Source organism: Chiloscyllium punctatum, chromosome 37, assembly GCF_047496795.1.
Source record: "Chiloscyllium punctatum isolate Juve2018m chromosome 37, sChiPun1.3, whole genome shotgun sequence".
Lineage (NCBI taxonomy): Eukaryota > Metazoa > Chordata > Chondrichthyes > Orectolobiformes > Hemiscylliidae > Chiloscyllium > Chiloscyllium punctatum.
The window spans coordinates 14,922,497-14,936,958 of NC_092775.1; the positions used below are offsets into that span (position 1 = coordinate 14,922,497).

General features: G+C 40.7%; 1 protein-coding gene across 1 annotated transcript in view; it reads left to right on the forward strand.

The window, feature by feature from the left end:
• The window catches only part of actr5 (actin related protein 5), a 40,238-nt gene that overhangs the window by 12,063 nt on the left and 13,713 nt on the right, over positions 1-14,462 (forward strand). Inside the window, exons 4-5 of the mRNA XM_072556327.1 lie at positions 3,786-4,003; positions 8,218-8,400. Of these exons, the coding sequence (XP_072412428.1) occupies positions 3,786-4,003; positions 8,218-8,400 (401 nt within the window). The remainder of the gene's footprint in view (positions 1-3,785; positions 4,004-8,217; positions 8,401-14,462) is intronic.

Below are 14,462 nucleotides of genomic sequence, written 5' to 3' on the forward strand. Positions count from 1 at the left end.
CTCCTATTAGAAGGATGTTGTGAAACTTGAAAGCGTTCAGAAAAGATTTACAAGGATGTTGCCATGATTGGTGGGTTTGAGCTACAGGGAGAGCAGAATCGACTGGGCCTGTTTTCCCTGGAGCATCAGAGGCTGAGGGGTGACTTTATAGAGGTTTGTAAAATCATGAGGGGCATGGATAGGGTAAAAATACAAGGTCTATCTGGGCGAGTCCAGAACTAGATGGCATAGCGTGAGAGGGGAAATATTTAAAAGGGACCTAAAGGGCAACGTTTTCACGCAGAGGGTGATGCATTTATGGAATAAGCTGCCAGAAGAAGTGGTGGAGTGGTACAATTGCAATGTTTAAAAAGTATCAGGATGGGAATATGAATAGGGAGGATTTGGAGAGATATGGGCCAAATGCTGGCAAATAGGGCTAGATTAATTTAGGATATCTGGTTGGCATGGACGAGTTGGACTGAAGGGACTGTTTCCGTGCTGTACCTCTCTGTGACTCTATTATTCTTAACCAGAAGTTTCATTTTCATATATATGTTATATGAAAGTTTTTACACTCCATTTTTATGATTTTTGCTAGATTGCATGCCTATTGTAATCCCCCTTATCAGTATTTTGGTCCTTCTTGCTGTATTCTAAATACCTCCCAATCCTTATATTTACTACTGTTTCTGGCAATGTATTAAGCTTTTTTTTTAAAATCTCATTTAATCGTTTAACTTCTTTTATCAGCCATTTATTTTAAATCCTTACTCACGTTATACAGGTATCAGTTACTTTATCAACCATAATTGACTAACCTTTTTTGTTTGTTGAAGGAATTTTGAGCTGCAGTAAGCCATGTAATAGTTCTTCAACATTCTTTATTCATTGCCCAGGAACAGTCACACCTTTTAATATATTTTCCCAATCAGCCAATTTGTGCTTCATACCTTCATGATTTCCCTTATTCACATTGAACTTCCTTACTTCAGATTAAACTATCTAAATCTACATAGGTGTGTGGCATAAACGATGGACTGCAGTTACCTTGTGACCTCAGTAACTGAGTTAGTTAGTTCAGTGAAGTTTGAGAGTTATGTGGTCAAGCTGCTCTCTCTCTCTACATTATTTGGGGAGCATCCTTTATACGCCATTACTCTTGGAACGATAATTTCCAGTTGATTTCAAGCAAAACAAAAGTTAAGCAGTTCCCTGGAATATGAAACGTTTTGAAGAAATGTCTTTATATTTTGGGCTTAATAAAATAGGGAGAATGTTTTTCTGGATTCCACGGGCTTGATGTAATGAAAAACGGGAAAAAAACAGGAAAGGAGAGGGACTGAGGTCAAGCGAGGAGTAATTGAACATGTATCATGTGAGGCAGCAGATCAACTCTCAAAGAAACAAAAATTAAAGGAAGAATTCCGATTCAGACCAGAGACAAGCAGTGATACATCCTGGTGGAGGCACAAAATAAAATGAGAAAAGCCATGTTTCCTGTTGTGGATTATTACACAATAATAACTGTAATAATGATAACATATCTGTGAGAATGTTGACTAAGAACATAATTAGACTGGAACTGTGAGCCTTGCTGTACAGTTGAGTACCCTGCCAACATTTATTGGTTACTGTTGCACGTAGAGAACAGTCATTTAGATAGAATACCTGGTGCCTGTACAACTTGAGCAAGGAACTAAATTAGAAAGTCCTTGCTAAAAGGCTTCATTTTCATTGGGAGCAAATCCTTATTGTGCAAGTTTGGGGAAATTGCTGTGGATCTGATCCAATGATCTGAAGGGCAATGAAGATTTCTTGCTTTACAGAATTTCTCTGATGTAGAAATTTTAGTGATTAAGTATCAGATTGTTGGTCCCAAAGTTAAACGAAGAAAGAAAGCAGCATTCGTGACGTTGGGTTGACCCATTTGGCTGCACTAAGAGTGTGTTGATGATCATGAACTGCTGTTGATCGTTGGAGAAACCCATGTGGTTCAGTTATTTCCTGTCAGGAAGGAAACTGCCATCCTTAACTCGCCTGGCCATCATGTGAATCTGGCCCCACTGCACCATGGTTAACTACTGTCTGAGTAATTAGGGATGGGCAATAAATGTTGACCCAGCCAGTGATGCTCACATCTTGTGAATGACTAAAAGAAAATTAACTACTTTGTGGAGTTGTAGTAACTGTTGTATTTACCACAGCAGCCTATTTACTGAGTCAATCACATAAACATCAATGCAATAATGACCACACAAACAGTTTCTTTTCTAAATTATGTCTTTTGGAATGTAAATGTTGGCCAGGGTGCATTGTCCAGTGCTTTAATATTCTTCAAAATAGTTCCATGACATCTTTTGTGTCCACCTGATGGGATTGACCTAGTCTTGGTATAACATCTCATATCAGGACTGTGTTGAAGTGAGAGTCTCGGCTTTGTACTTGAATCTCTGGAGTGAGACTTGAATCTGTAACCTTTTGATTCTGACATGGCATTACCTCTGATGAAGAGAAAACATTTGTGTTCAAGATACATAATAAAATTGATACAGGAGTAGTTTTAAAAGAGTATGGGGTGATATATATCAGTCACGTCAAAGGAAATCAAATATTTGTTTATCTTCTGCATCCAGATCAGTTTTACTTGCACTGATTTTTGAACCTGTATGTAGTTAATGTGAACATATAAAATATATACTTTAAATTTTGCATATGCTAATCTGATAACAGGTTTTAATTTTGGAAATTTGATTACTTTTTTCATGTTAGCATCAGCATTGAATGCTTGAAAATACATGATAACATTGGATTTGCTTACAAAAGAATTAGGGTTCCCCATAGCCAATAAATTGGTATGATCTATGACCTCATTGCCTCCTGCTTCAGTATGGTGCTTCTTTTTAACTGTACTCTCAAAACCTTTATAGACAAGATTGGCAATATAATTGCTGATTATACACAATGCACAAATATATAATGCACAAATTCATGCTCGTTAGAAATTTAATTTGTTATGACTAGACGAAACCCCCTCAAAATATTTCAACAAAGTAAAAACTCCAAAAACTCAACAGTCTATCGGTGGAGGAGGCCCAGGACTTGCATGTGTCTTGGCGGAATCAGAGGGGGAGTTGAAGTTATCATCCACCACTATATGCTAGCCACGCGATGACTGGAGGAAGAACACCTCATCTTCTGCCATGGGATGCTTCAACCACACGAAATCAATGTTGATTTCAACAGTTTCCTCATCTCCCCTCCCCCCACCTCATCCCAGATCCAACCCTCCAAATTGACATCACCCTCTTGAACTATCCTACCTGTCCATCTACCTTCCCACCTATCTGCTCCACCCTCCACTCTGCCTATCACCATCACTCCCCCACCTTCATCTACCTAACACATTCCTAGCTACTGATGCACAGAAACTGCAGCATCTCCAAAACACCCATAATTCTGACTTGGAACCACATCAGCTGTTTCTTGACCGTCATTTGGTCGAACGTCTCGAATCCCTCCTTTACAGCCTACCTTCTCCAGATAGACTGAAGTAGTTCCAGAAGGAGGCCTACCATTAGCTTCTCAAAGGCAACTAGGGATTGGTCAGCTATTGCGAAACAATGCCAATGCCGCATAAATTAATTTTTTTTTAAATGCATCCATTGACCTAAATATCAGGAAGAAAATAAATGTTCTTTTTTTAGTTTCACAGAAATACACAAGACTATGAATCTAAATTTGTATCTTGACTTTTGAGCCTGAATTGAAAAGTGGGTATGATGTAATTATTTCCCTGTTTGCAGAGCTCAACCTGTGGAAGCAGCCGGACTTCTATCAGAAAAATATACACAGGATGCAGTTGCCCTTTAACAACAAGCTGCTGGCCAGCACCTTGACTGCCGAAGAGAGGATGGAACGGAGGCAGCAGCAGATTCGCAGGCTACAGGAGCTCAACGCACGGCGCAGGGAGGAAAAACTACACCTCGATCAGGAAAGACTCGAGAGACTGCTCAGCATCCAGGTAAAGGAATAGGGACACAGTTTAAATCAGATACTCAGTTCACTATTTCATAAGCATGAACAAACTGCTCCCAAGGCTCTGCCCATAACTTATTTGTAAAAATAAACAAGTTACACTCTTTAGGGTATCCCAAGCATTCCATCATTGATGAATCATTCACTTTTTTGATGGCAAGCTGCGAGATGCAGCAAATAATCAGTTAATTTTTTTTATAGTGGTTTTGGTTAGGGCTAGGACAGCTTCAGTCTCCTCATTAAAAGGCTGTGGGATCTTTGAAGTTCACCTGAACAAGATCTTGATTTAGTCTTTCAGCCTAAAGATGGAACCGCTGTTGATGCTATGTTCCCTCACTGCCACAGCAATGTGTTGTCCCGGATAGGGTTTGATCCCTCAACCTTCTGACTTGAGCAGCATGGGAAATAGGAGATTGCAAGAGTGTGACCAGCTGAGCTGTGCTTGACACATGAACCATTGCATTCTTTTTCCATGCTTGATGTTTGAGGAGCAATAGATGGAATTGAACAGTGAGCCCCCCCGCCCCCCCCCCCTCCAAAATCCCTGTTTAAAAAGCTCAAGTTTCCATGCAGTGACTTTACTAATCACTGTGTATTAGTGGCTCTGTAAATGACCTGGGATGCAAGTGATATAATTATTTCCATGTTACCTAGCCAGACTAACAAATACAAATCATTGTATCTTTTTAACTTTTTCCTAATTTGTTTAATCATGAGGGTTCAATTTTTACTGTGATATCTTGGAGCTGAAGAATGTGTCAGCTGAGAGATCAGAGCTTAACAATGTGTGAGCTCTTATCTAATGAAGGATCGACTTGACATAGGGAAGTGCAGTGGTGTTTCCCAGACTGATTGCAGGGACGGTGGCGTTATCCAGTAAAGAGAGATGGAGGCTCTGCGTTCTCTGGTGTTTAAAAGAATGAGAGGTGATTTCACAGAAACTTAGAAAATTCTTCAAGGGATAGACAGAATAGGAGCAAAAAGGATGTTTCCCCTGGCTATGGGGTCTGCAACCAAGAGACACCATTTGAGATTAAAAGACATTTAGGACTGAGATGAGGAGCAATCTCTTCACTCATAGGGTGGTGTATCTTTGTCAGTCTATATCCTCAAGAGCTGTGGAAGCTCAGGCACTAAAAAACTTCATGACAGGGATTGGTGGACTTGTAGTTACTGATTCTTCCATCTGGTAGAAGATACAAAAGTTTGAAGACACGTACCAACAGATTTAAGAGCGCCTTCTTCCCTGTTGTTATAATATGTATGAACGGACCTCGCATATATTAGAGTTGATATTTCTCTGCACCTTTACTGTAGATGTAACACTATATTCTACATTATGACCCTGATGTACTTATGTAATGTAGGATCCGGGAAATCTACTAGGGCATGGGTTCAAATCCCCTTGTGGTGGGTGCTGGAATTTGAATTCAATGAAACCTGGAATTAAAAGTCTAACATTCATCATGTCCCCATTGTTGATTGTTGGAAAAATCCATGTGGTTCACCAGTGTCCTTTAGGGCAGGAAACTGCCATTCTTACTCGGTCTTGCCTATGTGTGACTCTAGATTCATAGCAGTATGGTTGACTCTTAACTGCCCTCTGGGCAATGAAGGATGGGCTATAATGTTGGTCTAGCCAGTGACGCCCATATCCTGTGAATAAATAAATAAATTTGAGAAAATAAGAACACAAATGAAGTAGAGTTCTGAGCATACAAGTGTGCAAATCACTAAATGTGACACTAACTTAATAATACAATTTTTAAAAGAAACAAACATTGGTGTTTATTTCAAGAGGGGTAGAATTAAAGTGAAAAGTTACAATTCATTGAAATTAAACCATGGTTTGACATCACTTGGAGTATTAAGCGCACATATCACTGACTACAATTAAGGACTTACAAATTGCATATTCAAGTTTTCAGATGAAGTTAAAGGAACAGTAATTCCAAAAGGATATAGATAGATTAGCCTCAATATTATTGTGGGATCAAATTCTATGAGGGAAATTGGGAGTGTGACCATATTGCATTGGGAGGCCTGAGACAGAATTACAGGATATCTATTTCTCTGTTTCTCAGTGTGAGGAAGGAGCAGTATTGTTTCCTGAAGGCAAATAGATTGCGTGAGATCCACAAAGAACAAGCAGACAGCAAAGAAAAATTTCAATTTAATCAGGCAAATGCTTCAAACACTCTCGTAAAGTGCAAAGCTGGATACTTGAAGCATATGGGCTAAGAATTAGATGCACAATGGACACTTAACAGAGAAGAGAATCTGCACTGGATGTTGTTATAGAGAATATGGACATGTTATAGACAGGATCCTGAATCTCTTCTTGCACTGTGCTGTTATTTTTGTGAAGCCCATGGCACAGTTGCATATGAGCTCATATATGAAGCTTGCTTAATCTTTGCATTAGTGGAAATTAAAATGAAAATAAGTTATGCAGATTTTTCACATGTTGCTTTTGATATTAGAGAGTGCTTCATGATTTCAAACTAAAAGATAAATCAACACTATTACTGTTGCACTGTTAAGAAATTGGTGAGGGAATTGGAATACGCTATCAGAAGGCTAGAAAAGTACTTTCTCTTGTCTCTCTAGTGTATCTAACATTTGCCGTGATACAGTGGGGCAGTTGCAGTACAGATTTTCTGCCACTAGAGGGTGAAGACTGGTTCATTGCCAATCCAAACTTGACTGTAAGTTGGGGCTGTGCAGCAGAAGAGGGGCTTGTGGAAGCTTGAACATTAATGATAGCACAGCCAGAAATAGGTTATTTGACCCAACTGGATTCTAGTGTTCATACTCCACAGAAGCCTCCTCTTCTCACCCTGCCTGCATATCTTTCCATTCCTTTCACCCTCGTGTTTATCTGGCTTCCCGTCAAAATCTTTTGACAATGGGAACTATCTAGGTTACCTTTGTTTTTCTGCGAAAATATGTAATCGAGTTGACTACCTTCCAGTAACTTGCCCAAATGAACAGATCTAACCCTTTATATAACATCTCCTTGATTGCTGTTTGCTGCAAGTTAATGGGTTGTGTGAGTTGCTTACAGAAGCAGCCAGCCAGCGAGAAAAACCTTTCAGTCTAATCAGGCAAATACTTCAACCACTCCCATGTAAGTGCTAACACTGATGCTTGCTTGGAATTTTGTAATTTACGTTTGGGACTTGATTCTAACTCTGGGTGGATTTTGCAGGATGACACTCCAGCGAAGTACCTTGGCTATAATTAAACTGCTGAATGCAGCCTGTGGAAATTGTAGGAGGATCAAAGACCTCTGTTCACTGTTTGATTGTGAAAGTAGTAAATACTTGCATTTGAAAAATGCTTAATAAATGCAAGTTCTTTCTGCAGAGAGTGTATGTCTGTGTTTTTGAATGTTTGGGGATGCCTCACCTTTTATACTCCACTCTTGAGCTGGGAATATTTGTGGAATATTCTCCTCTGGCTCATTGTTTAATTGTCAACTACTGTTCACAACCAGAAATCCATGTAGACACTGGGAGAGTGCATACAGGAGGCTGGAATCGAACCCTGGTCCGTAGCACTGTGAGGCATCAGTCCTAACCACTGAGCCACCATGCTGCCCGTCATATGTGAATTGTAAAAAAAAATTAATTCACAGGATGAGGGCATCATTGGCTAGACCATCATTTATTAGCCATCCCTAGTTGTCTCGAGGGCAGTTAAGATTCATCCACATTACTGTGGGTCTTGAGTCACATACAGACCAGACCAGGTAAGGATTGCTGTTTCCCTCTCTGAAGGGCATTAGTGAACCTGGTCGGCTTTCCCCAACAATTGACGATGGTTTCATGGTCATCATCAGACATGAATTCCAGAACTTTATTGAATTTAAATTCCACCATCTGTCATGGTGGGATTTGAACCCAGGTCCCCAGAACTTTGGAAGTACAAATGTGACGATAACTTACCACTAATGGGTGATCCTTTTGTGATAAATTGGGTACATGAAGTAGGAAAGTCAGACTGAGGAAATAGAAAGTATCCTCCTGAGTTGGGCTAGTATTTAATTTAGGATCTAGCCACGACAGGGTCTAATTTGGCAATATGTGATCCATTTTCCACAATGGAGCAAACTTACCTGGGCAGAATGGGGCTGATGTGTACAAAACGCAAGTCTGCACAGCATAATATATTGCTTTCTCATCTTTGTTCCCTTAGGAGCTTTTGGAAGAAGGCATGACTGAGCGCTTCAAGCGAGCTCTGTCAGAAATGAACATGGATTCTGCAGAGGAGCTGCAGTCGTATGTTAACAAGCTCAGCCTGGCCATCGAGCAGACCAAGCAAAAAATCCTGCAGGCGGAGGTGAATGTGGAGGTGGACGTTGTTGACACGAAGCCAGATGTAAGTAATGATGATCTTCTGGTCACATGCCCTTGTATTCTTCCTCTGACTGTAATTGCACATACTTTCATGGAAACAGCAAATAGTTTGGAACACAGTAGCCATCCTTTACGTGTTAAGGCTGTGTTGACAACCTGTTTGGTTGCAGGCTTGGTCCTATGCTTAGTCAACACCGATACATTCAGCCTGACACTTATTAGATCATTATTGGCTGTTGGAACTAGAATTGATTTATTTATTTCTTGATTTATGTTCCCGAGTGATAAGAATGACTTACACTTCTCTAACTTCTTCATGATTTCCCAAAGCACCTTACAGCCAGTAAATTACTTTTATAATATAGTTTCTCTCGTAAAGTAGGAAATGCAGCAGGCAGATTGCACACAGCACAGCTTCACACTGACGTTTCAGGTTGATGGTCTCTTGTCAGAACTCAGTGATTAATTCATCTGTTTCTGCTGGTGTTGGTTGAGCGATGAATGTTGGTGGGACAGCCAGGAGAACACCTCAGCTGTTCTGTGAAATAGTGCCAAAAAATCTTTCACACCTTCTTTGGAATCAAAGAGTGTGGTGCTGAAAAAGCACAGCCTGCCAGGCAACATCGGAGGAGCTGGAGACTCTCCTGCTCCTCGGAAGCTGCCTGACCGGTTGGGTTTTTCCAGCACCAAACTCTTCGACGCTGATCTCCAGTATCCGCAGTCAGTCCTCACTTTCTCCTGTATCTCCTTTGGAAGGCAAGCGGGTTTTTAGTTTAAAGTCTCTTCTAAAAGCAGCAACTCTATCCGTACTTGGAATGGGATTAGCAGGACTTCATATCTCACATTGTACATTAACCCAATAAGGCGTGGATGAGCTTATTAATGTTTTAACGTTACAACTTTTATACTGACATTGCCTTCTACTTAAATAATGGCTTCAGGGTAAACCTAAACTACTGGCAAGGCAGAAAATTCAATAGATTTTGTGGGAGTATCTGTCACGTGATCTGATAATCACACTGGAGTATAAAACCACCTGACATCGGATCCTGTGCGTTTCCCTATGAGTTAAATTGAACCCCTTCGTATCTTTAAAATGCTGAGGTGCATTGAGTTGGCACAATATGTCGAGTTAGGCTGGCTTATTACTGTCAAACCCTGCTGAGAACAGAAAGAGTTTGGCGGCAAATCGTTTTGGTTGAATTCAGATTTCCATGAAATTGCAAATGGAAGTAGACTGTAGGTGAGCAAAGGAATGTAAATCTTCCCATTTCTGAGAAACTAGTTTGTCCCCATCAAGTTAGAATTGAAGTGGAATCAGGTTACAGGACTTTGCTGCCAGTGGTGTAACCAGAAAGATCAGAGCAGACTGCCTGAGCTGTTGGTCAATAATGTGTGACATGGATGTGAAAGATGCCATGACGCTATGACAGAATAACCTGTGCTCTCTGTGAAGAATTGAAAGAAACCTGAAAAACAGAGATTGGAGAAGAGAAAGTCTTGGCCAAGCAAAAGGATTGTCCTGTCAAACCTTATGGACTGGTGCTATTGAACTGTGCTTCCCAGTTTATTTTCCATCCACCCGTAAAATCATAGTTTTTTTACGTTGTCCCAGTCTGACTGTATATTTTCACAGCAGTTTTAAAAGAGCTTTATCTCAGAGAGCCATATGTTGATGGTTGATAGCCATTTACCTGTGATTCGAATTTACCTACTTGCAATAAGTGACAGTGTGGGAACCTGTTTTGTGGTAACTTGATTCCATCAGACAGGTAAATTGGGACTTTGTGTTGCTTGATTAAATCCACAACCTCTTGATCCAGTATCAATGTATTTTGAGCGAGAGGTGTCCAAATTTGTAGTAGCCTTTGTGTGACGAATTGGACCCAGATTTCAGTGCTGAATGGCCTAGCTCCAATGCTAAGCTGCTTCTCCAGTAGTCTTTCACCAGATGAAATAATTCCTCTTTATTTATCACAGAGAATCCTTTTATTATTTTAAACACTGTAATTAAATCGCCCCACAATCTCCAGCCTACCCGAGTATCTGCAATTAATTTTAGAAGCAGAAGAAAGAATATTGGATGAGTGTAAAGAAAACATTTTAAAATATTTATCCTTTTAATTAAATGGAAGCTGCAGCAGCTTTATTTTTAACGCCAATCTGTGTTCAGTAGAATTCTTGGTGACCCAGAGTATTCAGTGACCGGAACTGTAAGTATACGAGGGAGACTGTGTTCCTGTGAAGAATCTGGAGGTAACTCGTGCGAGCTGATGCTGGATGATCTCCAAAAATAGCAAGGATCAGAAAAGAAAACTGATGCACGGTACATGGAAGTCGATGCCTTTGACATTGATAACAAAGAGGCAATGCTAATGCCAGCATTACAGAGTGTTTACAGCACAGAAACAGATAAGATCCACCCAACAGTTTCACGCTCCGAGTGAGTGTCCTTTCGACCTTCTTCATCCTACCCTGTCAACATACCCTTGTGTCACTTTCTCCTTTATCTACCTTTCAGCTGTACCATTGCTTCAACTAGTGAGCTAGTGAGTTTCAGATCCTAACCATTCTCTGGACGAAGCAATTTCCACTTAACTCACTGTTAGATTTACATGCGATCGTTTAAATTCATGGCCTCAAGTCCTGATTTTGCCAGGAGGTTGAGGAATCACCTCCTTGTTTATCCTATCACAAACTTGAAGACCTCTTCAGGCCACCCCTGCGTTTTCTCTAAAGGAAAGGGATATTAATCATTTCTAATAGTTGTAACTTTACAAATGCGCTATTATTTCTGGTAAATCTTTTTTGCACCTTGTGTAGTGCCTTTATGTCCTTGTTATAATACGGAGACCAGAACTGTACAGAGTACTGCAAGCATGGTATAAATAAGAGAATCGGCAACGTGCTATGATTAAAAAAAGACAAAAGTTTGTCCCCAAACCTCTTTCAGCAAACCATTTTGATTTCCTGTGCTATGTCTTCTTTATCAGCTCTGGTATAAATCTACCCCAAAAAAACAGAATCATTAATCACAGACCTGTTATGGTACAGAAGGAGCCATTCAGCCCATAGTGTCTGCATTAGCTCTCCAAATAAGCATCATGCTTAGAGTGCAGGTTCATAGCTCCTTGAAAGTAGAGTCGCAGGTAGATAGGATAGTGAAGAAGACATATGGTATGCTTTCCTTTATTGATCAGAGTATTGAGTACAGGAGTTGGGAGGTCATGTTCCAGCTGTACATGACATTGGTTAGGCCACTTTTGGAATATTGCATGCAGTTCTGGTCTCCTTCCTGTCAGAAGGATGTTGTGAAACTTGAAAGGGTTTAGAAAAGATTTACAAGGATTTTGCCAGGGTTGGAAGATTTAAGCTATAGTGAGAGGCTGAATAGGCTGGGGCCTATTTTCCCTGGAGTGTCGGAGGCTGAGGGGGTCACTTTATAGAAGTTTATTAAATCATGAGGGGCATGGATAGGATAAATAGACAAAGTCTTTTCCCTGGGGTGGGGGAGTCCAGAACTAGAGGGCATAGATTTAAGGTGAAAGGGGAATGGTATAAAAAAGACCTAAGGGGCAACCCTTTCACACAGAGTGTGGTATGTGTATGGAATGAGCTGCTAGAGGATGTGGTGAATGGTGGTACAATTGCAACATTTAAAAGGCATTTGGATGGGTATATGAATAGGAAGGGTTTGGAGGGATATGGGCCAGGTGCTGGCAGGTGGGACCAGATTGGATTGGGATATCTGGTTGGCATGGACGGGTTGGACTGAAGGGTCTGTTTCCATGCTGTACATCTCTATGATTCTATGACATAGTGCCATTCTCCTGCTTTTTCCCTATATCCTTTGATATTGTTTCTGTTCCAGTAATCATCCAATGCCCTCTTGAATGCTTCAAATGAACTTGCCTCCAATACACTTCCAGGCAGTCTGTGCCAGACCCGACACACTCAATGAATGAAAAAGTTTTTATCTCACATCAGATTTGTGTCTTTTGCCAATCATTTTAAATCTGTCTGCTCATGTCCTTTATCCTTTTGTGAATGGGAACTGTGTCTTCCTCTCCTGTCTCTCCAGCCGCCTTGGTGTATTGAAAACATCTACCAGAGCTCTGTTTTGCTATCTTCTCTCCAAGGAGAACAGTCTCTACCTTTTCAATCTATCCTCAAAACTGAACTTTCTCATTCCTGGAGCCATTCTTGTAAATTTCTTCTTCTATCTGTCCAATGTGTTCACATTTTTCCAATAGTGTGGCGCCCAGAACTGCACACAATACTCCAGCTGAACAGTAGCAAACTAAGAACTTTTGTTTTGGTTTTGCCAGAGAGAGATTAAGACAATGTTGCTATTTACCTTGGCTGACAAACCTAGAACAAGAGGGGAGACTACTGTTTCAGGATAGGGGGCATTTCCATTTCGGACTAAGGAGAGATTTCTTCATTCAAAGGCTTGTGAAACTTTGGAATTCCATACTTTCAGACAATGGTGGATGTTCCATCATTGTATTTGTTTAAGGCTGTGATAGGCAGATCTTTGAAATGTCAGGGAATTGAAGGACATTGAGAATGGAATTGAAGTCCACAATCATCTATGATCTATTAGATGTTAAGACTGGCTGAGCAAGCTGTAGGTCTACTCCTGCTTTTACTTACTTTCTTAAGAAGAAAAGGGAAAGGCAAGGGGACCATATTTATCATAAAATGTCCCCCTTATTGTGACTACTGCCAAAATCTTGGCTTCTGAATCTGCGAATCTTCCACTCCTCATTCGTTGAATTTTTGGTCTTTCTCCTTTCCAATTGGTTATTTTCACCCTCTGTTGCTGGACAATTTCAATTCCTCAGAGAAAGTGAGGACTGCAGATGCTGGAGATCAGAATTAAAAGGGGGGCGCTGGAAAAGCCCTTCCTGATGTAGGGCTAATGCCCGAAACGTCGATTCTCCTGCTCCTTGGATGCTGCCTGACCTTCTGTGCTTTTCCAGTGCCACACAATTTCAATTCCTCCTTAGTCAGATTCTGTCAAAGTAAATCACTACACCTGGAAATTCCTTCATTGGCTGGAAAGCACGTTGAGACGCCTGGTGGTTGTGAAAGAATACAAGATTTTCTTTCATGCTTTCTGCCCACGTTCAGGTTAAAGTATCAAAATGCAACCCAACAGTCCTTTCCAGTCCCATGCCTGCTTCTAGTATTGGAATATAAACCAGGTGGAAAGTAACAAAATAACTATGATCAACTTGATCATAAATATGTACCAATATCCCTGTTCCCTAACTTGAGTTTGAATTAAGTTAAAAAATCACACATCATCAGGTTATAGTCCAACAGGTTCATTTGGAAGTATAAGCTTTTGGAGCACTGCTCCTTCATCATGTATAAGTTCTGTATCCTATGATCCGGCCTCACTAGCTACCTGATGAAGGAGCAGAGCTCCAAAAGCTTGTATTTCCAAGTGAAACTATTGGACTATAACCTGGTGTTGTGTGATTTTTAACCTTGTCCACCCCTGGCCAACACCAGCACCTCCACATCTTGAGTTTGAATGCCACATTTGTGGTGCGACCTTTGTACACTCTCAACAATGAATATTTTATCTTGAGGTTCAGTTTGTGGTTCCTGTCGTAAACTTAGAGCCCACACATCTTCATCATCTCTGATAGAACGTGACCCCAGTCTCGAGGGCTGCTCCATGGCTTGGGCTCCTCTAGATGTACAAAGGAAAAGAGGAAGACTCTGAATGGAGAAAATATCAAGGGAGAAAGAGTGAGAGAGATGCCCATGGAGCCAGTCAAAGAAGAGGCAAAGTGAGAAGCAAGCATATTTGAAATTGGGGAGAGAGAACCAATTTGGGACTGACATGCTATTCATAAGGAGTGGGAAGGACAGAAGAATGTGGTTGAGTAGCTGTTGAGAAGAAACCTGGAATATTCTGGGGTGGAATGTAAACCCATTGATACTGCAAGGTATATTAGAGGGAGGGAGTAAAAAGAGACATGCCCAGTTCAGTATAGAGAGCAGAAGAGTCAGGAAAATACGTTAGTGTGGGTTCCCCTTCTATATAGGTGCACAGAAGGATGTATT